Genomic DNA, 27,966 nt, shown 5'->3' on the forward strand with positions numbered 1-27,966 from the left:
CTAGGGGTTTTTCCTCCTGAACTATCTCTAAGCCCAGGAAAATCTGAGATCAATTTGTGGTTCCCATGAAGCCCTAATTAGTAATGACATGTTGCAACCCAGAATGCTATTCAGCACTTGGTGCTGAGCAAAGGGATTTTGTGCATGTGTCTCTCTGTTTGGGGTGGTGAGGTGGTTTTGGTGAACTCATCTTTGGGGTTTTGGAAATAAACACCACAAAACAAAGCTTTTGGGGTTTCCTGCAGTGGACTATGATGAGAATCTGTAGAATTTAGACATTAAATTTGTTCAGAGCTTTGAAGCAATCTGTTATGACTTGATTTGCTTCAGAAGTCTGCACAGCAGAAAAAGAAAGGTATAGTTAGTTTCTGTGGCCCTTTGAGGGAGAGGAGTCTTGGGAAACAGAATAGCAGCTGGGTCAGGGTGGGAAAGCCACATCTTTGGTCACAAATGGGTATCTACAAAACCTCAGGAGGCAGAGACAGGGAAGAGACCCTGCCTCCCCAGAGCAACATGCTTTTCCCCCCCCTCCATTTCTCTTAGTCTAAGTCAAATGTAGATAAGAGTGAATGGAGGGGAAAGAAAACAACCAAACAAATTGCTACTTGGGAGTAAGCAGCAAAGATAATGCAATTATTTTATTTTATTCATGTAAGATAAAGATTTGTAGACTTGAATCTTGAAATCTGTACCTTATTTTGGTTGATGTCAGTGATGATTTGCTTGAAGAGCATGTATAATGTACTTTTCCAATGGCGGTGGTGTTTTGTTTGGTTTTTAGCAACCAAAGCCTCATGTTTCTGAGTGCAAAGGACACCTTCCTGTAGCTGTGCTTCCAATGGTAGAACATGAATCTAATGGTAGGGATATTTCTAAAGTTTCAGCAGACATTTAGGAGATATAAGGATGTTTCACAGAAACAGTTAATTTTCATTGTAATTCAGGATTGTATGACTTTCAGAAATGTGATTGGAATGGAAATAGCAGAGAAGCTTAAAACTTAGTGTGGTTCTTTAGAGGTGGAATCCGCTGTTACTTCAAAGAGTATTATCTGGGGCAGCACTATTATCTGAGTTCAGATGTGTTGTTACTATGGATACATATAGGCCAAATGCTTTCTAGTTACCGCATTACCTAATTTAGCACTTAAATAATGTATTTTCTTCTGCTTGTGCAATGAATAACATGACTGCTTAGTAAGTCACATATGGTGGCATTTTGTATTTGCGTCCTGTGATATGAAAATATAAGTATCTAACTAAGTATATATCACCTCCTGTACAGAATGACATCTACTATTAATGCCAAAATTTAGTTTGTAACACCAACTGATAAATTTAGGTTTCTAACTTTACATTTTATACTTCCACACGTGTTTGTTCAGTTTCTTCCTTCCTGTTATTCTTGTCTATGAGGTGTTGATTTCTTGAGTCCAAAATTCTTGCTTCGTTGACAGCACAGAACTTTTACAGCAAACAATTTTGTTTCTGTTAAAGACTTTATGTGAAGACTTTAAACTAAATGTTTGGACTTCAGTTTTGACCTCAAAATGTCAATGCAGTTAAACAGTTATATTTTATTTATTTATTTTTAGGTCTTACTTCTGAGACTTAATCAGCCTGAAAACAAGCTCTTCCTATTTATTTATGCAGGGTAGGAAAGAAGGAATGTTTTTGAAATAAAAGTACAGGAAAACAAATGGGTTTACAACACATCCTCTCACTCCATGTGTTAACAGATTTGCTCTAGTAGCTTCTGAATGAACCTTGCCAATGCTGAGATAACAAATCAGATAACTGAGCCAAAGCAAAATAAACTTGAAATCCCTCAAGTCAGTCCAGCGTTCAGGCACACAAATTGCGAAAACATTGGTTTCAAATGGAGGAAATTTTTTAGTTCTCTTCAGTCCAGATAACAGTGCAGGCTATGCGCTATATTAGAAGAAGAAGGTGCATTTAATTTTATGTATCATTTGAGTCCAATGACAAAAATCTTAAATTTAAAGGGCCTTTTTGAAGTGGTGGGCTAAACTGGAAATCATCAACATGAGACTTTGAAGATGAAGACAGCTACTTCAGCTCTGTCAGGACAGTTGTACCCAAGGTGAGGGTTTTGTGACAACACGTGAAGCCCAGTGAGGGTCTCAGTCCTCCCTCTATAGAACAGATGTCCTTAACTCCACAGAAACTCATCTCCTCTCCTCTGTCTCCAGCAGGCAGAGATGGGGACTCTAAGGCTGGGGCTGAAACTTGCTCAGATCAGCTCACGAGGTGCACTTACAGAACCATGGGCAGTGGGTGATGGGAGAAGGAAAGGGGTGTTTAACAGTGTGCTGCAGAGGGTTTTCCAGCTGTATGCAGACATGTCTAGTCTATCCCAGTGACACCTGTTCTGCAGTCCACTTCTCTTAGCTGTTCTCCCTCCTTGAGAAAGTGTTCTACACTTATAGTCCCTGTAGAAAGTGACTCTTAGCATCCCCTTCAACACCTTCCTGAAAACATTTACACCCATGCCTCAAATGTGCCTGTCCTGGGAAAGATATCTCATGGCGTGATGCATGTAAAGTGAGCAAAACTATCTCCCAAACTTGTACTAAAAGATCAATGTCAGCGCTCTGAAATTTTCATGCATGCAGCATCAGCACAGTTATCACACTTCTAGTTGAAAACCATGCAAGCTACTGGAGACTGCCATGGCCAAATCAGTAGTTCAGATCACAGCTGGGAGACTGATACAATGTCTGTTGTAACTGCAGGGCAAGGAGAAGTGCTACGGCATAATTAATAATTGTGGTGGACCATGATACTAAGTCTTATTTGAAAGCTGCAAATTTAAAGATCCTAGTTGGGGGGGGACTAGAAGCTCTGTTGTATCTAACTCATCCAGCGTGACTCTTTTCCAGGTACTTACCAACCTAGTACTGAATCAGGGCAAACCAAATAATTTGTCTTTTAGAAAATCATGAAAACCAGCTTTTTGATAGCACTTCCTACACTTTTTTCTTCTTCTTGAAAGCAGTTGTGCTGTTTGAGGGGTCAGTACTACCTCTGAAAACCTGCCTGATGGCTTTCCAGAGCTGGCTTGTATTCCCAATGGGGGTATTGCTGTGCTGTCCTCTTCAGACATCTGCTGTTCAACATCCTGCATCTCACAACTGCACCAGCAATGATCAAAGAATATCCTTCAGCCACTCCTACAAGATTGACCTGCCCAGGTCCTCCCAGATTAAGGTAGAAGCAGATCCATTACATCATGAAGACAACAGTGGGGTGCAGCTAGATCCTGAGGAGGCCAAGGAAAACGAAGAGCAGAATATAATCTTTAGGCACAGCATCCATGTGCATGCACCCAAAGGGGACTGTGAAACTTTTACCAACATTAAAGGTCTGTTTGAAAGGATGGAGAAGCTTGAGAAAGAAGTGGCAGAGCTGAGAGAAGTTTGCAGCCCTCAGAAGTGCTGTGGGGGAAGCCAAGGTAAGTAACAATTCCAGATACAGCCTATTTACTGCAGAGATTTGGGGACTGGAAGCCATTTGTCAAGGTTATTGGGGGTTCCTCTTGAGTGAAATGCTGGAGTCCTACAGATGGGGTGGTGCTCTGGCTTCTGTGATGTGAAGGGAAGCCTGAAGGTCCCAAAATGCAGTAGTACATACCATTTCTGGAAACAGTGCAGGGGAAATCTCCCCAGGCATCTCCCGGAAGTGGAAGGGAACAAGTTCCTGAGTTTCACATAGGTGGGAAGATTCAATAGAGAAACTTCTGGAGGACAGGAGGGTGGAAGATGAGGGAGGCACTTCTTGTTCCAGTCTTTTCTTTTCTGTTTTTTGCCTCCAGAATTTTGCAGTTGTTGAGATTTTGTCTTTTTATTTACTCCTTGGTAACTGACTAGAAGAGCAGAGTTTATGATGATGATGATGTTTTGTGGTGGCCACTGGCTCTGCCTGTGATTAAAGGTTTGTACTGCGTGGCCTCTAAGAAAAGATTTAACAAACTGATGTTAGGGGAATGGAGACAGGGAGAGGTGCTAAGTCTTTGCTTACATGACAAATACAGGTGTATAGCAGATGAGAATAATGTGCTGTCTATAATAGCTGTGGTGAGAAGTGGTGAGCTTAAATTACAGCCAGGAAGATTCAGGTTAGAGGCTGTGAAAAGCTTTCCAGTTGACTCTTTGGGGTGGTAGTGGAATCTGCATTCCTCATGACTATGGACAAATGTGTTGGGAAAGGCAAGGGTGGAGCTGGTCCCTCCTTGAACCTGGGGCAGTTGGACAAGGTGATGTCTTCAGGTCTTTTTCAGCCCATATTTTCCATTTGATATTTATGCTTTCCCTTTAATGACCTTGAACACACCTTTGCACTACCTGCCCATTGCTATGTTCCTAATTTTTTCTTTTTTTTTTTTTTTTAATTTTCTCTCATCTGTGTGTCACACTTACTGTTGTGCATCCCGGTGCTGCTCTGGCCAGGTGTCTCACATTGCAGTGGCCAAGGAACTTTCCTCTATGAGACTTGCAGCTGTAAGTGTGCTGAGGGCTGGGAGGGAAGTGACTGCTCTCGCCCCATCTGCCCTAGCCACTGCAGTGGCCATGGGCACTGTGACAGTGGGAGATGTAACTGTGATGAGCCTTACTTTGGTGAGGACTGCAGCCAGCAGCTCTGTCCTGAGAACTGCAGCAGCAATGGAATCTGTGACACAGCCAAAGGGATCTGCCAGTGCTACGAGGAGTTCATTGGAGACGACTGCAGCGAGAAACGATGTCCTGGGGACTGCAGTGGCAGTGGGTTCTGTGACACAGGAGAGTGCTACTGCCATGATGGCTTCTTTGGCCTTGACTGCTCCCAGGGTAAGACATGCCTGTGAGTTAGTTCTCCCTTCTTTCTTTCATTCTGAGTTTCCCTCTCTACCTTCCATAAACATTTGGTTCATCCTGTAGGTAAGCCAAGCCTGGGGTCACCATGTTCCTCTCTGAGTTCCTGCTGTGCTAGGGATTGCTAACTAGTCCTTGTCTTCAAGAATTGCCTGGAAAACATTTCTGAATTGGGGAAGGGTGGAAACACAGTTAAAGACAGTGCTAGCAGTAGCCTGTGTTTAGAACGAGACAGCAAAACTGCTTATGGAGCCCGTAATTGAAGAGGGAGCCAGAGTCTGTCTCTTGACACACAAATGAGACAATGGAAGGTAAAAATCATGTTTGCTGCAGTGTGCACTGCTTACCTATAAGGTAGCTGATTTGATAAACCTGTGAGACAAAGGATGCACAACTCCTTTCAATAACCTCCCTTTGAAGTGGGGTCTTTGGGAAATTCTCCCTTATCCTCCTTTGTTACTAGGCAGTAGGATTTGCCTGAGAAGACCTGACTGACCTGACCTTGAGGTGTGTGTCCAGCAGTTTCTGCTTAATTGTGAAAAACCTATAATCTTCCCATAACCACAGGTTGATACTCCAGGCTTCAGTACTTGGCATTTACACTGGAAGCTGCCTTTCTTTCTCAGCACATCCCTGCTTGGTCTAATCTTTCACAGCTCCTCATGAAGGAACAATAGGTAACAGCCACACACTGAGCACCAGATACTGCTCAGCAAGGGTTTGCAGTGACCTTACTCACAGGTCGTTTCTCCTCCGGATCATCCCTCACCTCTCAGGCTTGACCTATCTTCTTAGAGACTCACCTTTCATTTAAAAGCTCATTAGCTCAAATTCTTCATCCAAACAAGAGCTCTGCATCAAAACTTCACTTCTCTTACCCCTTCCATACTATCCAGAGGTGTTTCTGTGTGGCTCCAGTGCTGTTCTCTCCTGTTAGTAGATTGGGACTTGTGGCTCAGGCGGCAGCACCTTTACAGACGTGGCAAGAAGAAGAGTTTCTCCCAGAGCAGAAAGAATTCTCGCAGAGAACTGTGGCCCAGCCAGCCTCTCCCAAAGGGCCTTGGATCCTCTTCCTTACACAGCACCTGCAGCTGTTCTACAGGCTGTGAAAGTGGCCTCTGTTCTCTGAGTGAGCAAGCACTACAGAGTTAATGCATATAGCACAATCCATTTTGCTACTCTTTCTGAGCACTACACCTCCATTCCTGCTTAAAAATTGTTTTAAGTTCAAAGGCAAATGGTTCCCATCTCAGCATCTGTAGCCAAGTGCTTCTCTCCCATAGATGTCAAAGTGCCTTTTCTGTTCCAATTTGAGTTAGATTTCTACATCCTGGGAGATTTACACTGAGCACTGTTTTTATTTAGTTGTAATTATTATTATGTTCTTTTTTTTATTGTGTCTCAGATCATGAAATGACATATTTTGTTGTATATTGCCATGGCAACTGGAACGTCTGAACATCTAGAAGTTACTATCAAGTATGCAACAGTATAATTAATGTCTTGCAATTCCCTCTTAAGGAGAAATAGAGGACAAGGACACATTGAACAGCAGGTATTGGCCTGTGTTCTTTCTGGACTTTGTTTACTGGCACTCCAAAATAGCACTGTGGGATACCTGAAGATGAATAAACCAGCAGTTTAAAACTGGTTACCACAAAACCAATTTTTTGGTATCTCAGCACAATATTAGTTTAACCAGGAAGTCTTTGTGTTGGTGCTGTAATCAGGAAACTGGGAAAGAAAATAAAGAGGGACTCTGCTGTTCCCAGGGGAGCCAGGTTCCCAACAAGCCCCCGTGTGAGCTCTCAGCCCAGTGCTGGATCTATAAATGTGCTGCTCGTTTCCTGCTTGCTTCAGCCATTAGGGCCTCGGCCTGCTTGTGGAGGGGAAGCTGCCTGATGGGGAGAGACCGATGACAGCGAGCAGAACACAAGATGGACTCTGGTACAGCCCGCAACCACCCGTCCTCCTAATTCACCGCAGCAATTAGTGCTGTGCCTGTGGTGGACCTTTCACTTCAGGCTAGGAGGTCCTCTGCTGTTGGAGAGCAAGAGGAGGAGGTTTTCAAGGGTTACCAAGTCCAGGCAGTGCCTCCCTCCCCTTCACGGGGCCACTTCCCCCGGCCTGACCAGGTGTATCTTTGTCAAGTCCTGAAGTGCTTGGGTTTGTCAGGTCAGCTGGAGACGATGGTTCTGGTGCATCTCAGGGCAGAGCAAAAAACCACTTTGCAAAATCAGATTTCCCTGGGCTAGAGAGTCACCACCTTTGCAAGAAACCCTTGTCAAAATGCCCTGCTCGGAAACACAGACTGTCCTGGGCACTGTCCTAAAAGGTTGATAGTGGTTTCTTATGCCACATCTCTCCTCTTCAGAGAGGTAGATACAATCCTCTTCTGACCTATGCTTAAGACAAGGGATAAACCACACCATATGTATTTAGGTTCTTTATTATTTTACTGCAAAGGTGGATGATTCAAATTCAGCTTCTATATCACAAGGAGAGGCAGGATGAATGTTCTCACATTTTGTACAAAGTTTTCATCAAAAGCAATGGCGTGCACATATTGAAGGTGGAATTTGGTGAAAGCTGTGAATTACACAAGGAAATGAATGCTTCGTTTTGAATGAGAAGAATCTCATGATGTTATCTGACCTAATGTTGCTGACACATATCTTTTTCCAGGTGCTTGCTATCCATTTTTTGCTATCAATGCCTTGCTAATGAAATACAGCTGGTAGATGGTTTGATCAGTTTATGATGTGCTTACTAGTAATTAAATCAGGTAAACTTTCTGACAGATGTTCTACATTGACTGCTTTCAAGGGCTGCTTCAAGACACTGATGAGCTGTCTGTCTTGCGGCAAAACGGTTAAAGCACTGTTGGTTTTCTGAAATTTGTTATGTGCAGCAGATTTGCCCAGGCCTCCTCCAGGCACCAGATGTAAGCTTCTATCAGTATAAAAGCTCGGTTTTCTACTTTTGCCGTGGCGAAGCTGTGTTCCCCAGTTTTGTGGACTGGTTGACACTTTGAAATAACTCTGATAGTAATACAAAAAGGTGGTTTTGGCTTGTCTTTCTCTTCCTAGAGGCATTGGAAGGGACAGGTTCATGAGAGAGTTTTCCTCATGACAATGTGGGATTAGAAGCTGTAAAGAGTCATCCAGGAAATTATTGTATTTGTAACTGACTGCAATATTCATTTGTATTTAATGATATGCTGTTGGGCAGAAAGAAATGGACAAATCCAAGATGACTACGGACTGGGAGTTCCAGTTCTGCATTTTCTCTGTATTCAAAACAAGTTTGAAAAAATTTCTTGCTTGGCCATGTGGCAAGACATCATCCTCGTTCTAATGTTTTCCTTTGTTCCTCTTCTAGTGCTTGTTCCTCAGAACCTGCAGCTGCTGAACTCCACAGAGAACTCTCTGGCTGTCAGCTGGGATCTAGTGACTGATGTGGATAATTACCTCATTAGCTATTATCCAGTAGGGTACGAGATGTTGGTGAAACAAGTCCATGTGCCCAAAGAGCAGCTCAGCTATGAGATTGTGGGTCTCCACTCTGGCACCACGTACAATGTCATGCTTCATCATGTGAAGAAGGGGATTGCCAGTGAGCCCAAGTATCTAGAAGCAAGTACAGGTAGGAGCAGGCAGTATTTTTTTTTCAGAGTCAGAAGCTGTAGATCTTTAAAGTTACACTCAAACAAATGGAGCGCGTTGTTTGGCTTTGCAGCTGCTGTCTGAGTGCTGGTGAGCACTTTCTCTTCCCAGCCTCATAGCAGTTTTTTGTCATTGATATGTTCTGGAGAATCCATTCCCAGATATGTATCATTAGGGATGAATGTATTGCATTTTTTCTCTCTTTCCCTTTATCTTGTCCAAATCCTGCTTGCATTGATACCCCTGAATTCCAGGGGATCTGTAATGTTTCCTGATGCAAGAAGCAGGAGTGGAAGCATTCAAGATAAAGCCATCATATTATTAAGAATAATGCACTGTTTAACTGGATGCAGAAGGGACTTTACAGTAGGTAGGATGTCATTCCTACATGCTAATTTACCAAGCATGTCTGCAGCAGCAAGTTTTCCTCATAGTCTCCTCCCAGGATGGAATGAGCCTGATGCTACGGAGGTTAGGAGGTTGAGGGTGGAAAGACTGCGTATTTGAAGCAGTCTCTCAAGAACTGAAATGCCATTTTGTTAGCAGCTGATATTATGCTGTCTGCCTGCACTTGGCAAAAACAGTTAAAAGTTTGGTTATTTGACATTTTTCTTGCTTCTAGCACAACAGGTGGAAGCTGAGATCCAGAAAACTCTTGAGTTGGAGTGTTACCATGGATAAAACTAAGCCTATTGAAGTAATGATTGTGCTGTACTTGCTTAACTTTTCAGTTTGGCTGAGGAAAATGGCTTGGGTCTCAGAGAAGGTGACTGGGCAGGGAGGAGGACTGTTTAGCAACTTCCTATCTTATATTTACCTCTTTGTGCTGATGCTGCTTCCTCACGGCCCTCTGCTGTCCTTCCCAGTGCTGTCTGCACCCAATGCCATCTGGGTGACGGAGGAGATGGAGCACTCCCTGGAAGTGGAGTGGGAGAACCCACCAACAGATGTGGATTATTACAAGTTGAATTTCACATCCCTTGTGGAGATGGATGAGAAGCAGGTCATGGTGCCCAAAAGCAATGACCCTAAGAGCAGACATACCATGACTGGTGAGTACTGTTCCAAACTGGGCAGGGGCAGGGAGAAGTGGCAGGAGTGATTGATGATCAGACTGTAGACCTGAGATGATTCTTCTGTCATGTGTGGATGGCCAGTTTTTCACCTAATGCCTGCCGTAGGCCAAGGTTAGATCGATTTGGGTTCCCCTATCCCATAATGATGGGTGCCTCCACAGGTAGAAAGCTTCTATGCACTGTGGATAGCAAGTTTCAAGGCATATTCATTGAGCTTTAATTCTGTCTTTGTTAGGGATAAAGTATATTCTTCTGTTTCAGAGCTGGTAACACTGAGGTTATGGAAATCCCCACTTACTAACAGTCAATGTATGTCCTAAGGGAAAGCCTGGACCAAAAGTGCTATCAAGGCATTCTCAAAACAAAAGGAAGTTAGATAGAAATGTAAGCTTTAAGTTCCTCTGTGCTGCAAACTGGATAGACTAAACAAAGCTTTCTTCAAGAAAAATTACTGTCTTCCCTAATTGTTAATAATGCTCCCATTGCTCTTTGTAGGCCTGAAACCTGGCACAGAGTACAAGGTCACTGTCATACCCGTGAAAGACAATACAGAGGGGAAACCGTCCTCAGTGACTGGTAGGACTGGTATGTTCAAAGTTTCTTTTATGATAATGACGTTACTACAGGGTTCGGGGACAGATCTGTCAAGATCGCAGCACAATAGGTGTACAGTTGGCTGCTTCTTCATGCATAACCTGCAGCCAAGTCTGCTTATATCTTGTTTAAGCTTGTCTACACTGTATATTTAACATTAAACCTAGCCCTAGCTCAGTCTTTTGCCTTGGTTTTTAAACCTAGAGTAACTTCACCCTTAACTTAACTAACAGCTCCAGCCACACACAGGGTAAGTGTAGTAAGCTGGCCTCTGTATGTAATAACAACACTCAAAAGAGCTCAGAGCTAGGTCCAGCAGTAACTTAAAGTTTGCTTGTTCATGACTTCCCTAACTAGATCACTGACAAGATGACATCGCTTAAAGATAGCGCACGTGATTTGTGGTCTGGGTATGGTCCTTACTCATGGATCCTCTGGGCAGCTGCCACTGACTCCCTCACAGCTGTTAGCTGCTCTGCTTGGTCTGGTCTCTGAGCCCAGGAGCAATAAGGAAGAGGACAAGTTCTTCTTCCTTCCTGTATTGCCTTGCTCCAGCATTGTTTTTCTGTTCACCAGACTGAACAGAACAGTTGGACTGAGGAGCAGATTAGCACACCATTGCCAGGCCTGCATTTCCACTGGGGCTTATAATCCCAGCCCACTGTGTTGTCTGATACACCTGCCTCATGGAGGTGAAGTTGCGTTTGTCTAGGGGGCTGCACAGTGGCACAGCCCTGGCATTTCTGTGGTAGCTTGAGTCTTCATCTCGTACACGTGAAGTCACTGAAGGGGCTTCAGCTACTTGCTGGCCCTTAGAGGCTGAAGCTTTGGACTGCTTCATCTTGTAACAGAGCCCAAGTCAGATGTAGTCACCTCTGGCATGGGGAGAGCACAGAAGCATCTTGAAGCTGAATTCTGCTCCAGTTGTGCGCTCAGTACAGCCCAGAAGGCCTGGTAGGTTCTATGTTAGTTGACTATTTTTCCTGTAACTGGCAGGCTCGCCATTCCAGACCTGAATGTTAAAGCAGATCTGGAAACCCTGTTGGTTCACTGATGCTTCAAGCTCTTAAAAAAAAAAAAAAAAAAAGGCAGAATATTTTTGAGCTAGTATATTGCAAAAGAGAATTTGAAGAATTTTGAATTCTCATTCTACTTACATGAATCTGGAAACTCTGAAACTCGGCTCTTACAAAAGTGTAGGCGGGCTGCATCCAAAGACTGAAAAAATCTCAAATCAGGCCTGACATTCCTGAGGTTGTCTTGTAAATTATTCCATTAAAAGCAAATTGATTTGAAACATCAAACCTACAACCTTCATACTGCCATTGTAAGGCTTCTCTTCTTCCCTGTGTAGATTCTGATTATTTGGAACACCCTTGGCTTGTGTTTTCAAGCTGTTCTTCACAGACATGGGGGCTTCAAAACTTCTTAAAAAGGAAAAAAATATCCACAATGAGTAATCCTGCTCATATTATTATGTAATCCCTGGAATTTAGGAGCTGTGACTAAGACAAATACCAGCTATTGCAAGAGCTACCACTAAACTCTGATTTGTCACCTAAAATAGCAGAAGCTGGGGGGGAGTCTGAGACACAGCTCTACAGGGTAGGCAGAAAGGAAGGAGCAACAAACAGCTGACACCAGAGGCAGAGAAAGAATGGAACCTATACTTGGTGCTGTAAGGAGGGCAAGCGAGAAGGTAATGCCCAACCCATGGAATGTGGGGCAGGTAGCCTGCAAGCTCTTCCTGCAGAAAAAAAAAAAATGAAAGTTTTATCTAAGTGGTAGAACAGTCCTGCTTTCTCCCCACTCTGACTGTTGCGTTATGAGTAAAGATGTGACGTTTGCCTGTCAGAGCCCTCTCGGGGACTTTCACTGAAACAGTTTCACAAAGTTGCAAATACAGGTAATTTATTAAGGCCACAGATACAACAGCTGCGGAATTGCCGTTGATAAATGCACTTACTGCAATAGCGCTGATGTACCGTAATCATGCTGGCCCAAGAACTGCTGGGCGAAGGCGCAGTTCTTACCAAGAACTCTTACCACCTCAGGTGGAGGAAGAGGAGCACAGCCTGTTGACCGTCTCTTCTAGATATTCAGTCCCTTTGTCCCGATTTTTACCCCTTATTCTCCTCATTTTATTCTCTAGTTCTTTGTTTCCCCTTGCACAGATTATGTATAGCATGATTTAGGTGGAGAATTGAGTGGCATAGTCATATATGTATAGAATTAAGCAGGGATGTTAACTGTAATATTAATTTTCTAGGTAATTAAGTATAAGTTTCGCTCCAGGGCATCGTAGCCTTCAGAGTTTTGTGCTGAAACAGTTTCTGTGCACTGTTTAGCCAAAACAGAGCTGTCTTGCCACCGCAAGGCTCCCTCTTCCAGCTGAGGGAAGAGGTTTGTAGAAGGGAGAAGCAGATACAAGCAATCTTATCCTTTTGCCGTTTTGTTGCCTGATGAACAAGCTACTCAACTCTTGTCCTTGCTCTGTCCGAGGCATAATGACCTTACAAGCCTAGCATTTCTCCACAATGACCATGCTGTTTCTCATGGATGCCTGCCTTTCTTGAGGGGCTGTAGGGGAGAACCTAGGTCATTCTGTGTTCTAGCTGGCCAAAGCAGTAAGGCAAAAATGAAGGAAATATGCACGTGTCGTGACAGGTATTTTAGTAGTTTAATTCAGCTGGAGTTTCCTAATCCTGCACTTTGAAATGTTCTCTCAGGAGTTGATAGCCCAACCAATGTGGCAACTGACCAAGTGACAGAAGATACAGCTACTGTCTCATGGAATAAAGTTGAGGCTCCTATAGACAGGTACTTGTTGAGATACACCTCAGCTGATGGGGACACCAAGGAAATAGAGGTGGGGAGTGAAAATGACAGCATCACCTTACTGGATCTGGAGCCAGGCATGGAATATGCCATCCACATCTGGGCAGAGAAGGGGTCCCAGAGAAGCAAGAAGGCAAGCACCAGAGCTGTGACAGGTAAGCTGTAGCAGCAGCAGCGGAGGGAGCTGAGTTTGAAATTCAAACTCCTTCATCAATTTTACTTGTTTTAGTGGAGAAATAAACAAGTTTTCCTGCTTTGCACAGGTTTTAGTGAGGCAAAAAATTCATGTGATTCTTACTACTGTGGCTGAACTGGTCTCCAGCTTGAAGACTCTTTGTTTTGAGTCCTGTTGTGGACAGGCTGCCTGGCAAGGCACCAGTTACTGTCAGTACAGAGAACAGTGAAATGCAGACAAAACTAAAGCCTCATAACTGGAACATGTAACTTGAGCCTTACCTTTAAAATACCATAAACCACCTCCAAGCTCTTCTTTGAGTGACTGTTGTGGCCTTTCCCAGCAGGACTGGGGGCTCATACACATTTTGCACATATAGTCATGACAGAGTGTTTGTTAAAAGGAAAAACAAATTTATTTGGATCATGGCATAAATTAAGAATCACATAGGGAATCAAATCTCCTGAACAGGACATTTGGTCATTGTCCCCTGGTGACAGGGAGTCTCTATTGGAAGGGTGTTTGCAGCAGTGTCTGCAGATGGATTGGGAAACTCCTTGAACCACTATTTTCTCAGTTCTTATAATTGAGCCAGCCACGTGTGCAGGAACAGTTCCTACTCACTATTTACAGATGTCTTATGTGCAATCTGCATTTCTACAACAGAAATTACCTAGGGGAGTGTTTGGCATGTTCCACTCAGGATGTTAACCAGCACATTTAAGCACATAAATTGGACTAGACAGAACAGGAGCTGCCTTGGGGAATTTGTAGGACTCTCTGAAGTTCCCACCCATAGGGCATCAGTAAGGATCAGTCAGATGCTTAATTGTGAAGCTCAGTCAATCACCTACTTTCAAGTTGGTCCATTATCTCAAGCCAGCCTGTGTTCTCACTGATGCAGATGACTAGCTGGGAAGCTCCAAGACCACCCAGGGAGTTAAGGAGTTAAATGTACTGCATGTATAGCATGCAGGCACAGCCCATACCCAGCTGCAGTGCAATTATAACTAAAGAACAAACTTGTTTTTCATATCACTTGATTTTCATGTCACACAAGAAATTCATTCACTTGATTTTTCTTGCCACAGGTGAGCATCTTATACTGCTGACTAGCTGAGCTGTGATTATTCAAATACAGGTTCCCAGTGTGCACTGCTCTAGGGTGACACAAATGAGCTTCAGCATCTTCCTTTAAAATGAGAAGTGATGTATTTTCATCTCACAAAAGAGGTGAGATGAGTACACACAGGTGGAAAATCACAACTTTTACCATAACTAATGTGTAGTAAGTCATAGTGCAGCTAAGCTGTTGTGTGGTAAATTACAGTGTGGCTGGCAGATGGTTGTGCATTTGTGCCCTAGAATTTAGAGCCTGCAGCAGAACAAGCCAGCATAAGAAATGCTCTTCCAATAATTTAGAAGGCATCTGCAAGTCCTTCATTGCTCAGGCTGCTAAGACGTATTTAAGTTCAATGAAGAAAAAAAAAACCAAAAACCAACAAAACCCCCATGCTGTGTGTAAAGGTCACGGGCTATTTGAGTATCCTTGAAGCGCCATGTTCCTGCAGGCTGTGTTGTGATAGTGACTTAAAGCTTGTAAAATCTAGCATCACATTTCCATCAGTGAAAAGGGCAGGGGAACAATCATAATAATGGGAGGAGATTGAAAGTGACTTTTTTTTTGTAGTGGAGAATGTGAACATAGTCCTCACTAGTGCTGTTGCCTGGTTCTTCACCTTAAAACTGTTTCTTAAAAAATTGCCAGTCTGGTGTCCATGTAGTGGCCAGATGGCTGGCAGAAGTTACAGTCACAGTCTCCTGGGATAGGGTCTGGCCTCTGATAGGCAGGTACTTGGTGAGATACAGCACAGCTGATGGGGACACAAAGGACACAGAGGTGGGGAAGGACAAGAGCGTCACTGCTCTGACAGGACTGAAGCCAAGCAAAAAGTATGCCACTGGCCTCTGGGCAGAGAGGGGAGCCCAACAGATACCAGAGCTGCGACAGGTAGGAAGTTTTGCTTTAGTATGAAATGTGTTCCAGGAGAGCTGCATTTCAAACAGAGGTTCTGAGCGGGTGATTTGGTTTTTGGGTTAATTCCCAGAGCAACTCAGGCAAGAGGTTGTGATCTTCAGAAAGCAAAAGACTAACACTATATTCTGCATGGGCTTTCCTCTCTGCCCGTGCAGGGTTGGCTGTGCTTTTGTCACTGTTGCAGCTGTGAGGAGGAGACCTAGAACCCAGCTGAAATACCTCAGAACTGTCCACCTCCCAGCTTTGTAGTTCAGACCCATCCTTGATAAGAAATAAATGGTGAGAAGTGGAAGATATCCCCTTGAGGGGAAGGAGTAAGTGTAGCCTCATTGGGACAACCTGTGTTCTTCACTCCTAACTGTTCATGTGGAAATCAGCAGTCCAGCTCTCCCAGCACGGGCAGAGAGCTGCAAGCAGTTAGCACCCTTGTTTTATCTACCTTGCACTGTATCCAACAGTACAAAATGATTTGGCTGCACAAATGGTGATATCCAATGGAGCTCACTTAAGTGTCATTTATTTACACTGCATAATCAAAACACAGTTTATAGCTAAAGATAAAACTTCTATTAAATTTACCAGTTTGAACTGAAGAAAAGAACAAGCAAGCTTTTTGACACACAAGTGCCTTTTAGGTCTTTGGGCATAGAATAATTTCCCAAAGCTCATTCAGTTTTCCAAATACATTTGAAAGTCTAATAGAACATACTAGCTCTGCCTATAGAACTTGTGTTGTCTGTGTCTTTAGACCATTGTGATTACTACAGCACTATACTAAACCTTAAAATAACTATGACTTTTTGTTGGAGAAATTGACAGCCCAACTGAGCTGCTGACTGACCAAGTGACAGAAGATGCAATTACTGTTTCCTGGAACAAAGCCCAGGCTTCAATAGACAGATACAGAGTGCGCTATACCTCAGCTAATGGGGACACAGAGGAGAGAGAGGTGGAGAAACACAAAAACATCACTACCTTGGCAGGACTGAAGCCAGGCACAGAGTACATCATTTACATTTGGGCAGAAAAGGGAGAACAACAGAGCAAGAGGGCCAGCACTGAGGCTGTGACAGGTAAGAGGGCACAGATTTTTGTTAAGAGTATAAGTTACAGCCCAGCTTTGTCTTAACACTGAGTAAGTCCATCTCAAGACAGTTTCACAGCAGAGGGAGATTTTGGCTTAACAGATCAAGTCACAGCATCTTGCTGTGACACCTATTCAACATCATCACGGAGAGATCCTAATTATCTATATGTACTGCAAATGGGTAGTGTTGTGAATAATAATAGGGATTAGTCGAGGGAGGTGATTCTCCCCCTCTACTCTGCTCTGGTGAGACCCCACCTGCAGTGCTGCATCCAGCTCTAGGGCCCCCAGCATGAGACAGACATGGACCTGCTCAACCGAGTCCAGAGGAGGCCATGAAGGTGATCATGGGGCTGGAGCGCCTCCCCTGTGAGGACAGGCTGAGAGAGTCGGGGTTGTTCAGCCTGGAGAAGGGAAGGCTCCAGGGAGACCTTATAACGGCCTTCCAGTGCTTAAAGGGGGGGGGGCACCAGGAAAGGTGGGGAGGGACTGTTTATCAGGGAGTGTAGTGATAGGATGAGGGGTAATGGTTTCAGACTGAAAGAGGGTAGACTTAGACTAGATATTAGGAAGAAATTCTTGACTGTGAGGGTGATGAGGCATGGGAACAGGTTACCCAGAGAAGCTGTGGCTGCCTCCTCCCTGGAAGTGTTCAAGGCCAGGTTGGACGGGGCTTTGAGCAACCTGGTCTAGTGGCAGATGTACCTGCCATGGCAGGGGGGTTTGAACTAGATGATCTTTAAGGTCCCTTCCAACCCAAACCATTCTGAGATTCTATAAGGGAAAATGAAGCCTTTGCAGCAGTGTCTTTTATGTATTTGTATAGTCTTGTTTTATTTTAATTGGTTAACTTGTTTATCCTTCATCCTAGAATAGGGAAATGCTCAGTTCCTCTTTGCAGATGAAGAAACTGAAGTGCAGAGAGAGTAACAGTATACAGGACACCTTTTCTTGCAATAGGATGATTAATCCTTGTTCCTCAGTTGTTCTTATCACGATTTTCCCCTGTGTGGCCAGTTCTGGTTAAGAAGCTGTAGTTATCTGCCCAGTGTGAGGGTTACTGGTTTATAACATTGTAAAGCTGAATGTCTGAATCAATTGCAAGCGGTTGCAAGTGTTTACAAGACCCATGCTGTAGGTCAGGGACTTTCTGAAGGAAGATGAGTAAACGTGTACCTGGGTCATCCTGGTCTCTTAACAAAAGAGCTTTGGTTGTTCTCTCACTTTCTCAACACATGACATGGATGTGAGCTTCAGAGGCATGTGACCATGAGAAAACAAGAAAGCTTTGCAAGAGCTCTCTTCCATCCAGGTCAGGACTGGCTGTGCTGTTACCTAGGAAAGCTCCTACAAGGATTAAAGACAGACCTCAGCCAAACCACCTCAGACTTTGACACCTCCTGGCTTTGTGGGTCCAATCAATGTGTGATCAGAAATAGGACTTGAAAAGGGAAGAAACCGGCAAGGCCCTTGAGGGGAAGTGTCACAGTACAGCCTGACTATGAAGCCTGTGTTCTTCACTTTTAACTGTGTCTGCAGAAATCGACAGCCCAGCCCACCTGGTGACTGACCAAGTGACAGAGGACATAGCCACCATCTCCTGGGACAGGGTCAAGGCTCTCATAGATAGGTACATGGTGAACTACACCTCTGTTGATGGTGACACAGAGGAGATGGCGGTGGGAAAGAACGAGACTACCACGACTCTAACAGGACTGAAACCTGGCATTGAATATGTCATCTTCCTCTGGGCAGAGAAAGGAACCCAGCAGAGCAAGAAGATCAGCACTGAGGCACTGACAGGTATTTCAGAGAATCTTTGTGCTTCTACATGACGCTATGTTGTGGAGGTGATCCCAATTTCTGGCCTGTTTTCTTCTGGCTTGTTGCAGAGCATATGCTAGACACTGGTTTGTCTTGTGGTCACTTGTGATGTGGGGACATCTGTGCTAGAGGCACCTTCAAGCTTCAGATAGAGATGGTGCTAAGAGAATGTTTAGGAACTAATGACTAGTCTGTTAGTTCAGAAACTATCAGCCCAGCCTGAGCTTCACAGCACTTTGCTAAAGCACTTAGCAGCTTTGCCTGCTCTCTTTGGTTTTCTTTGGTATGCTAAGCTTTGCAGGTGTGGCTGAGTTCTGCCCCACAGTATACACTTCTGCTGTTGAATCCTGCCTAAATTTAGAATGGCTCAACTAGTGTCAATAATAAGAATAGTATTTATCAATGAATCAAGGCTTGGAAGGAAACACCCCTATTTTCATGTTTTGGAAGAAGAAAATTAAAGGGTAGGAAATGATTTGAGCCTGGATAAAGTCTTTTAACTATCAGTAATTCCCTTTGTTTAATCAAGGTTTTTGCTTACAGAAGTTCTCTGCTTAGCTAGGCTGAAGACTGACCATTGTCAGAGGACACTGCTAGCATTTCCTGGGAATGAAGCAGAAGCGGGACAGGACACAGGTCTTGCTATCCTGATGAGTTTGAAGCCAGACGTACTGTGCATTGTTGGTATCTGGGCAGGGTAAGGAAGCAAGCAGAGCAAGAGGGCAAGCACAAACACTCTCACAGGTGACCTGTGGAAATCTTAGAGTGTGATTTCACAGCTATTGAAGGAGCAATGTAGTTTTATATGGTGAATTAGCTATGATTATGTTCTCTCTTGGCCACTTCTTTTACTGAGGACTTCCTTCCTCAGTCATAATATAGAGAAGTACTACACCTTGCTGGCACCTCACAACTCAAAAAGAAATATTTGTGGGAGAGGCTGATAAAGGGGAGCAGGGTGTTGGTGCTGCCTCAGTCTCTTGCATCTTTTTCTTTGCCTCACAGTATCAGCATCAGCCAGGACTCCAGGACCATTCATACTCACAAATAATTGGTCTAATGGATCTCTCTTAAGGTTCATAAGAATACAGGTTTGACATAGCCTCAAATTTCAGTTGGACCTTCTTCTGCTCAATCGTTCTTCCCTCTATCTCTGCTTGATATTTTAATCCTGAAGGTGCCTCTATGAAGATGGCTGTTCCTCAGTGCCTTACCTTGTCTTACTCCAGTTCTGCATTGTCAATAGCAAATGTGGTGATTAGCCATGTCATCCTACATTTCCTGAGGGTAGAATCATGGGGCTTTAGAAAAAAAAGTTTTAAGGGGAACATGTGTATCTCTTAGTTACCCACACTTTCTACTCTGCACTTGATTTCTTAGAAATGGACAGCCCAAAGAATCTGGTAACTGAACAAGTGACAGAGGACTCTGCTACCATCTCCTGGAATAGTGTCCAAGCTCCCATAGACAGGTATATGGTGAGCTACACTTCTGCTGATGGGGACACCAAGGAAATAGAAGTGGGGAAGGACAGGAGCAGCACCACCCTGACAGGACTGAAACCAGGCATGAAGTTCACCATACATCTCTGGGCAGAGCTGGGTAACAAGCAGAGCAAGAGGGCAAGCACTGACACGCTGACAGGTAACTGTGGGTAGAAGGACCCTACTTTCTTGTTATTTTATGTTTTTATGATCTCTCTTTGCATTACTGGGTAATGATGATGCACAGTGGGTAAACCCATTCTGGAGATAAGTGCGTGAGTATAGACCGCCATAGCAGAGACTGCTGCTATAGATGATTATAGAAGAGGCAGATGTCATAATACAAGAGTGATGACAGTTGATGGTACTCATTTCACTAGGCCTTATTCAAGATCATGCAGTGCTTCATGTGCTGCTATCAAGACTATCAATGACAGAGGTTTAACAACTAAAGTTAAACCATTTTAGAATTGGGGACAGTTAAAAATAATGGCCTGTCCTTTGACTCGTGACCTTAGACTGGTCCTAGGAGACTGCCAAGCAGGCTTAAATCTCTCCTGTTCAGTCAGCCATAAGGATTATGGTGTACTGCGAACGTTTTGGGGTCACTCCACATCCACTGGCCTTGCTAATGTACTCTTTCTTAGTTTATGAATCAAGCTGGTGTGAGATAAAACAGTTGAAGCTTGGATTTAGGGCAAGATGCCAGACAGTTCTCTAGTGCTTACAGAGGTCGAGGGCAGCTGATGGGAACAAATGGAGATCTGTGGAGGCCGAAAGACTGAACCTATCTGAAATTAAAAAATGCAAAGAGAGTTTCAGCAAATTGAATTTTGTTTTTTTGAACTGGAATGAAATGGAGATACTGGAAATTTCACGTGAAGTGAAACTGTGGGGAGAGGGAATGCATGTAACATTAGTAGGGATATTTTTGAAATATCTGCACCCCCCACCCCCCCCCCCCCCCCATTTTGGTGTGTTATTTCCAAAAGTAATGACACCTGTGCTAAAATAATACAACTTTGGAGGAGAAAAAAAATACATTTTCTTATTCAAGGTAATGGCTGATTATTTCCTAGCATTAAAACCGGCTGTGGCAGGGAGCTGTTCTGCGGTGGTCTCCACCATGGAAACTGCTGACTGGCCTTTAAAAGCAGTGCTGTGAAACTGTAACTCTAAGGCTGCCCTTCCCATCCCGTGCTTCTCGTGATGGATTTTGTACCTTTTAGCTCCCTCTTCTGTCCAGCGGGAGGTATACAAGTAGTGAGCTACTCCCGAGAAGGTTTCTGGTCGTTTTACTTAAAGCAACTGTTTAGTGGTCTCCCAAATGAACCGTAGAACCATAGAATATCTCGAGTTGGAAGGGACCCATAAGGATCATCAAGTCCAACTCCCTGCTCCTCACAGGCCTACCTAAAACGAAGCCATATGACTAAGAGCGCTGTCCAGATGCTCCTTGAACTCTGACGGGCTTGGTGGCATGACCACTTCCCTGGGGATCCTGTTCCAGTGACCAACCACCCTCTCAGTGAAGAACCTTTTCATCATGTCCAATGAAGCATGAGTTCATTGGAAAATGAACTAATCTTTAACTCATGACTCTAGTGAAATGTGGTTTTCAGTTATAATGAATAGCCAGTATGTTAAACAACATGCTGTGTGAACTTTGGTGTTACTGTCCCTGTTGTTCTCCTTAATTCGGTGTTTTGATTTCTTCTTCTCTGCCTTTGTGTCTATTTTAAGTGGTAACCCTATGGATGAGGAGCGCAGCGTTTCCTGGGAGAAGCCACACTGCTCCACTCTTCTCGTTTATCTGAGACAGGCATGGCTTGGCCTTGCCTTTCTCCATGGCCTTTTCACAACTGTGATATTTCACTGATGCATTATAATTGTTGTTATGCTTATCTGCACAGCACTCTTCAAGGTCTGGGAAGTGTTGCCTCGTTTATATGGAGAACTACTAAGCTGATGGACAATGACATACTTGTAGTCCCCCAGGGAGGTTTATAGAAGAGCAGGGACTTGAGATGAATTATTCAGTTACAGTTTGCTATAAACTCAGGCGTACTTCAGAGTTAGAGCACTCTTCTATGAAGTCCAGCACTGCCCACCAAGAACCTTCTCTCTAAAACTTGGAAAGCCAGATAACTTTACTCCTTAAATTGTTTTATTTAATATGTTTCCAAGATCTATAGAATATAGCAAGCACAGTATGAAAATTAGGGAGAGGCTGCTTCCGTTGTTGTTGCTTCCAGCCGAGCTTTAAAAATTGCTTTTATCCTGAGGGAAGCACTGCAACCCTGTTGTGGGTATCTCAGAAGACACTTTTTGACAACTGCTGTGAACTGGCACTGCTTAAAAATAATTTTTCTTCTCCTCATGCTGCAATTGGGCAGTCTGACTGCACAGGAAAAGTCTGCCTAAGCCTTTGATGTCAATGAAGGAGCCGGTGTCCCATATACAGCACAGACTAAACTGTAAAGCTGTGGGTTTCTTTGTATGCCTGCATTTATGAAAGAAGGCTGAAGCATGACAACAATAAAACCTGTGAAGTCATTCTTCATCTGCAGTAGGGAAACATAGGGTAGGGGTTCTCAGCAGGCCACACTAGGGCCAGGATTGGGGTATAAAGCCCAAGCCTGACCTATCTGTGAATGCTCCTCAGAGATGAGACTGATGGAGACTTCTCAGGCAGATGTCTCAGGAGCTCCTGGGCCCTGTACAGTTGAGCCAATTGCAGGGCTCACAAAACATCCCAAACCAGAGCTGTAGCAGACCTTGCTGTGTTTGATGTAGGCTTCTGTTTCTTGCTAGCTATGAAGGTCAGTGGGTGACTTCTGTACTTCCCAGTTAATGGGATCAGCCATTGGAAGCTCAGTCCAAGGCCTGCACTGCAGTTGCTGTCTTTCATTTATGCAACGGAACTTGAATTTTCTTTTTCGATAGAGATTGATCCTCCCAAGAATCTCCATGTATCAGATGTGACTCATTCCACTGGTGTGGTTACCTGGACTCCTCCTGCAGCACAGATTGATGGCTATGCTCTGACTTACCAGGGTCAAGATGGCACAAGCAAGGTACAATGAATTCCTCAGACCCCACTGAAATCACCTGTATGATTATGGGCTCTGCCAGTTGGCTCTTGTGGGTATCTGGACCACAGAAAAACAATTTTGAGGGGGAATCTATGCTATCCAGGGCCCAGGAAGGAGATGTGCTACTGTCATGAGTGGAAGTGGTGGAGGAACTTTGTGACAGAGGAACGCCTCTTCCCAACAGAACTCTGGGTGCCAAGAACATGTTTGCTTCTTTACTTCACTTTTCTAACTTGTTATTACCTGGAAGGGCAGCACTCACCAGGGATAGAGTGTCCTCAGTGTCCTAACAGTGTTTCTGAGACTTCATTCTGAGGAGATGGACTCCATGTTTCAAGGATATACAGTGAATGTGCCTGTCTGAACTCTACAAGAAAAGCCTGTAAATGTATTTTGAGTACAAGATCCAGAAAAGCTAAATGCTCTTTGGAGTTAGGTTGACCTTTGATCTGTTTTATTTGGCAGGAAGTACAGCTGGGTCCTAGCGAACAACGGTTTATGCTGGAAGGACTGGAACAAGGAGTGAGGTATACTGTCTTTGTGGTGGCCTATAAGGGAGATCGACAGAGCAGAAAGATAGATAGTACCTTCTCAACAGGTAGGAATTGGCCTTAGGTGTTGCACTTTTCCCTGTGCTCTGCAGCTGTTGTGTTTTATGGTAGAGGTCGGAGATCGAGGTCATGTTCTACAGATGCGCTGGGAAACTGTGTGATCATAAGCAAACCATGTAGCAAATCTGTGATGTGTCTCCTGGCTGGGTGCCCACTCTAAGCCACACCATCTGGAGGCTTGGAAACACAATGGGATAGTCTGGGTGGAGATTGCCCATGCTGGTCAGTGCTGCTGGAAAACTTTGCTAGCCAAGTGTGGGACACAGCCTGATGGTGAGTTGCCAATGGGCAGGGGAGATGATGATATGCTAGAGGTTTTTCTGCACCATCCTAGAAATGGTAGGACACAGCTGTTTAAGTACTGTCACAGCACTGGGTAGCTGCCCAGGTTGTTTTCAGAGGTCAGGAAATGCACACCAGAATGGCAGCAAATAAAACAAAATCTCATGCTAGCTTGCTGTGGGAGCCCCTCCTACTGTGCCAGCGCCCAGAGGGGTTGCCAATTGTGGACAAACTGTGAAATGCAGAGAAATTAAAGTCCCTGTTTACTGGCACTCTTGCCTTCACAAACGAGGGCTCCTCTTCCCACTCTTACTATGATCCAGGACTGCATCTCCTGCAGCCTCTGGGGACCCCATCCATGTGCCAGCTCCCAGGCAGTGGGGAAGGCTGCCAGCAGCAACCTGCTGATGCAACTGGGCACTGTGTGAGTGCACAGTGGGGGCTGCTGCTTTCTTTACTTCTCTTCAGTACCATTGTCCTTGGGAGATTCCTAAGGGTGTGAAATGCTGCCTCCAGCTATATGGCTTGCTTTGCTGATGTGAAGTTTTGCCCCTTCTGTTCTCACAGTTACCTTCCTCTACCCATATCCTGCGGACTGCAGCCAGGTGCAGCAGAATGGAAACGCCTCCAGCGGCGTGTACAGCATTTACCTGAATGGGGACGGCAGCAGGCTGATGCAGGTGTACTGTGACATGACCACTGATGGAGGCGGGTGGATAGTGAGTGATTCTCTGCTCCTCTTTGTTGTTTTGTTTTTTTTTTTAATGGCTGTAATCAATGGTGTTAGCTGAGGCTCCTTTTCCTCTACTGCACTACCGTGTTTCAGCTCCTGCCTTGGTGAGTGGCATGTTTTATAAAAGGAAGGGTGGTGGATGCTGATGTACCCCCTCAGACTGTCAGTAGGAATGCTGTGGGAGGCTGAATGGCTCAAAGGCTTTTTCATTGTTTGGTCATGAATGCCACACAGGCTTATATTATTGGTGATTGAGGGCAATGACTGAGTTATGGCAGCTTAATGTGTTACCTCTTGCCAGTTGTCTATGAGGGTGGATTCATCCCTGTCATAAGATGAGGTAGTACAGCTTAGTGTAACTGCCTTTCATAATGAGCTAACTAAGCTATATTATCTCATCTTGAGCACAGTATAAGGTTAGATGTATGGACAGTTAACACAGTTCAGCTGATGCCGGTTGGTTTTTTAAATGCTAGTGCTATGCGCATGCACCTGGACCCTGACCACACAGCAGTTGTTGAGTTGCTCAAAGGAATCTGGAGGCAGAAGCACAGATGCTTTGAGGTGGGAAATATGTAGGAACATAAAGGAGTGAATCTGAGGTTCTCTGATAGCTGTCTTGCTAAACAGTTAAATAAAAATATCTTTACTCCCTTTTTCACCTTTCATTTTCAGTGATAAGTGATTTTCTCCACTGAAATAAGTTATTGTGTGTTACTGCCCAAGTCCCTCTGGTTTTGGTGAAGTTTAGAAATGCCAATGTCTTGTGAATCTTGTCGCTAAGCCTGTTTTGTTTAAGTGTTTAGATCATGCTCAGATTTGCTGTCCATAGGCATTTGTGGAAAGTAAACTGTAAAATTTGCACAACTAAGTATTCACGCCAATGCTTAATGTGCAGTCAGAAAACAGAAATTAATTTCTGTCTGTTCCCTGCTCAGGTGCAGTGTACCATCAGCTAGAGTTGTCTGTTCCTGAATGCTTCACCTTTTTGTCTGTGTTTGAATTGGGATGAGAATTTCTCATCCCCATCCTCCTTGTCTCTCCTCAACTTGTCATGAACTCTCACTCGGCAATCCTTGCTTTGCAGGTGTTTCAGAGGCGGAGCACTGGCGAGGTGGATTTCTACAAACGCTGGAAAAATTATGTGGAAGGCTTTGGAGATCCCACTGGGGAATTTTGGCTTGGTACATTACATGGATGTGACCAGTGAAAAGCTGAAGATTAGCTTTGTAGAAGCACCTAAATGGTGAAATATCCAATCCCCTGAGCCTGCAGTCTTGAACTGTCAGCTTTTGTGCCTTCCCTGGAAATGCCAATGAAGTGCTGAGGGATCTCTAAAGGCCCAATAAGTATTTCCACTGACATCTTTGGGCTTTGGAGCAGTCCCAGAGCAAGCCAAACTCTGGAAATGTTTATTTCAGGCTTGTGTGTTCCTATAAGAGGGGAAATAAAGAAACTGCATTTATGAAAATGCAAAGACCAGGATACTACACAAAACTTAGTGTACTCAGTCATTTTTTGTCTGTCTTGTTCTGTTAGTGAACTCTGTGTGGATCAGAGAATCCAGTACTCAATAGGTCAAGGTCTTTGGAGCAAGAGTCTTTAAATGTTCTGGGAAAAATAATGTTGCACTACAGCCAGTCTTGTGCTGGTTTAGGCTGTTTGTTTTTTTCTGATACTGCTGTCTCTTGCTAGAAAATGAGATAAGACAGCATAAACTTGGCAAAATGTCACGACAGCATCAAGCAGGGAAGGAAAGAGGCAGGAAGTAGCTAATTTAATGAAAATGGCCACAGGGTGAGAGCTTAGGACTGCAAAGGTGAACAGGCTTTTTTCCCTTTTGAGAGTAATTACTTTTTTTCTTCTAGGTCTTGACAAGCTGCACAATCTCACAAGCAGCGGCCCCATCCGCTATGAGCTCCGGGTGGATTTGCGGACAGCCAGCGAATCTGTCTATGCTGCCTATGACTTCTTCCAGGTTGCCTCAAGCAGGGACAGATACAGGCTGTCTGTGGGGAATTACAGCGGCAATGCTGGTGAGGAGTGCCTTGTACTTGTGCTGTCTCTGCTTAGCGCAGGGAAGCAACTGCTGGGACCTGTGTGTGTTTTGCCAGTAGCGTGGGAGCTCGTTAGGTCAGATTAGATCGGATGTGGTTCTCTTTGAGGAGAGAAGTCTGTACTTCCTAGGAAGACTGAGGAGAGCGTGCCCACAGGCCCATCTCCTGCTGAAGACAGGAGAAAGTGTTGCTTTTTCAGGGGGAAGAGAAGGCTCTGTAACCCAGTGAAACATCAGCTGAAAAAGCAGACTGGGAAGCACTTCCATGAGGTAGCCTGTGCTGATGGGGCAGGAACTTCTGGGGCTCCCCAGCTGAGAAGTGCAAAGAAAGTGGCTTTTTTTCAGGATAGGAGTTTGCTCAACTGCAGTAGCTCTCCTGGTGCTGGCTTCTGCCACTGGTAAATCCTTACCATTGCCATTGTATCCATAGTTTTCCACTTATCCTTTAATATCTTCTTGCCATAAGGTTTAGATATTCAGTTGGGAGGATCCAGCCCTTTACAAATTACTATCCTGTGCCGTTGCTTTTCCCCTGACAGGCCTGCTGTGTTTTGCTTGAAGGGTGTATAAGCCCTCAGGCTGAGCAACTGTAGTCTGTAACTCATAATTCCTGTCTTCCCCTTCCCTTAGGGGATGCAATGACCTATCACAATGGCTGGAAGTTCACAACGTGGGACAGAGACAATGATGTGGCTCTCAGCAACTGTGCTCTGACACACCATGGTGCATGGTGGTACAAGAACTGCCACTTGGCCAACCTCAATGGGAAATATGGGGAGAGCAAGCACAGTGAGGTGAGTGGCAGAGCTCTGTGGGGTGGTTAGCTCTTCTCCCTAGCCTTGAGAAAACACATGGGGTGGATGTCTCTCCCTGGAGCAGGAGAGATTGCCCAGGCTATCCTAACTCATTTCATTTGAAAGAAAAATGATCCATAAGGAAACTTAAAGCTCTTATTCTGTCCTCCCTGGATCCAGAGGACTTGAGCTCATGGCCCCCTGATCGTTGTGGGCAGAGATACTCTAGGTGGAGTTGTCTTGATTTGAGGGGAACACATAAAAGAACACTCACTAGAAGCCACAGGGCTGCTGGCTCACTGCCTCATGTAGCCTATACCTTGGGTCTCAGTGCATGCCTTGGTGTGCATCTCATTGTACAGGCTTATTTTGGACTTGAAGATGGCTCAGTCCTGTTGTGTTCCAAACTGGACAGAGATTTGACTTTGGAGCATCTAGAAGACTGATTATAATTACAGTCAAAATCTGGTGAACAATAGTGTCTCTATTGGAAGGTTAAATGGTATCAGAGGGGGCAGTGGTACACTTGTAACATCTAGTCTGGGTACTTTAGAAAAGAAATTCCTTCGTCTCTTTTCAGGGTGTGAACTGGGAGCCATGGAAAGGCCATGAATTCTCCATCCCCTTTACTGAGATGAAGATCCGTCCTCAGTATTCCAGTAATGGGCCAGTCCTGGGGCAGAAGAAGAGTTCTCTGTCAGGGGAGAAGATGATCAGGGCTTAAATTGAACTCTGTGCAGGACA

General features: G+C 44.4%; 1 protein-coding gene across 1 annotated transcript; it reads left to right on the plus strand.

Moving 5' to 3' along the window:
• Positions 1–3,092: 3,092 nt before the first annotated feature.
• Positions 3,093–27,955, plus strand: TNN (tenascin N). The gene is made up of 18 exons (XM_086463041.1): positions 3,093–3,474; positions 4,469–4,846; positions 8,252–8,515; positions 9,402–9,587; positions 10,107–10,196; positions 12,935–13,198; positions 15,003–15,229; positions 15,327–15,336; positions 16,066–16,329; positions 17,883–18,146; positions 19,548–19,811; positions 22,598–22,728; positions 23,212–23,344; positions 24,207–24,358; positions 25,460–25,556; positions 26,241–26,408; positions 27,059–27,222; positions 27,803–27,955. The coding sequence occupies exons 1-18, from the start codon at positions 3,093–3,095 to the stop codon at positions 27,944–27,946; spliced, it is 3,582 nt and encodes a 1,193-aa protein (XP_086319167.1). The 3' UTR covers positions 27,947–27,955.
• Positions 27,956–27,966: the final 11 nt, after the last annotated feature.

Source organism: Leptosomus discolor, chromosome 3 (assembly GCF_034619465.1).
Source record: "Leptosomus discolor isolate bLepDis1 chromosome 3, bLepDis1.hap2, whole genome shotgun sequence".
Taxonomy (NCBI): Eukaryota; Metazoa; Chordata; class Aves; order Leptosomiformes; family Leptosomidae; genus Leptosomus; species Leptosomus discolor.

Excerpts from the sequence above, each read along its gene's own strand:
- TNN (XM_086463041.1), top strand. The coding sequence starts at position 3,093 with ATGGGGGTATTGCTGTGCTGTCCTCTTCAGACATCTGCTGTTCAACAT. Across the intron at positions 18,147-19,547 it reads CAGCACTGAGGCACTGACAG|AAATGGACAGCCCAAAGAAT; the intron begins GTATTTCAGAGA and ends TTGATTTCTTAG. Across the intron at positions 19,812-22,597 it reads AAGCACTGACACGCTGACAG|AGATTGATCCTCCCAAGAAT; the intron begins GTAACTGTGGGT and ends CTTTTTCGATAG.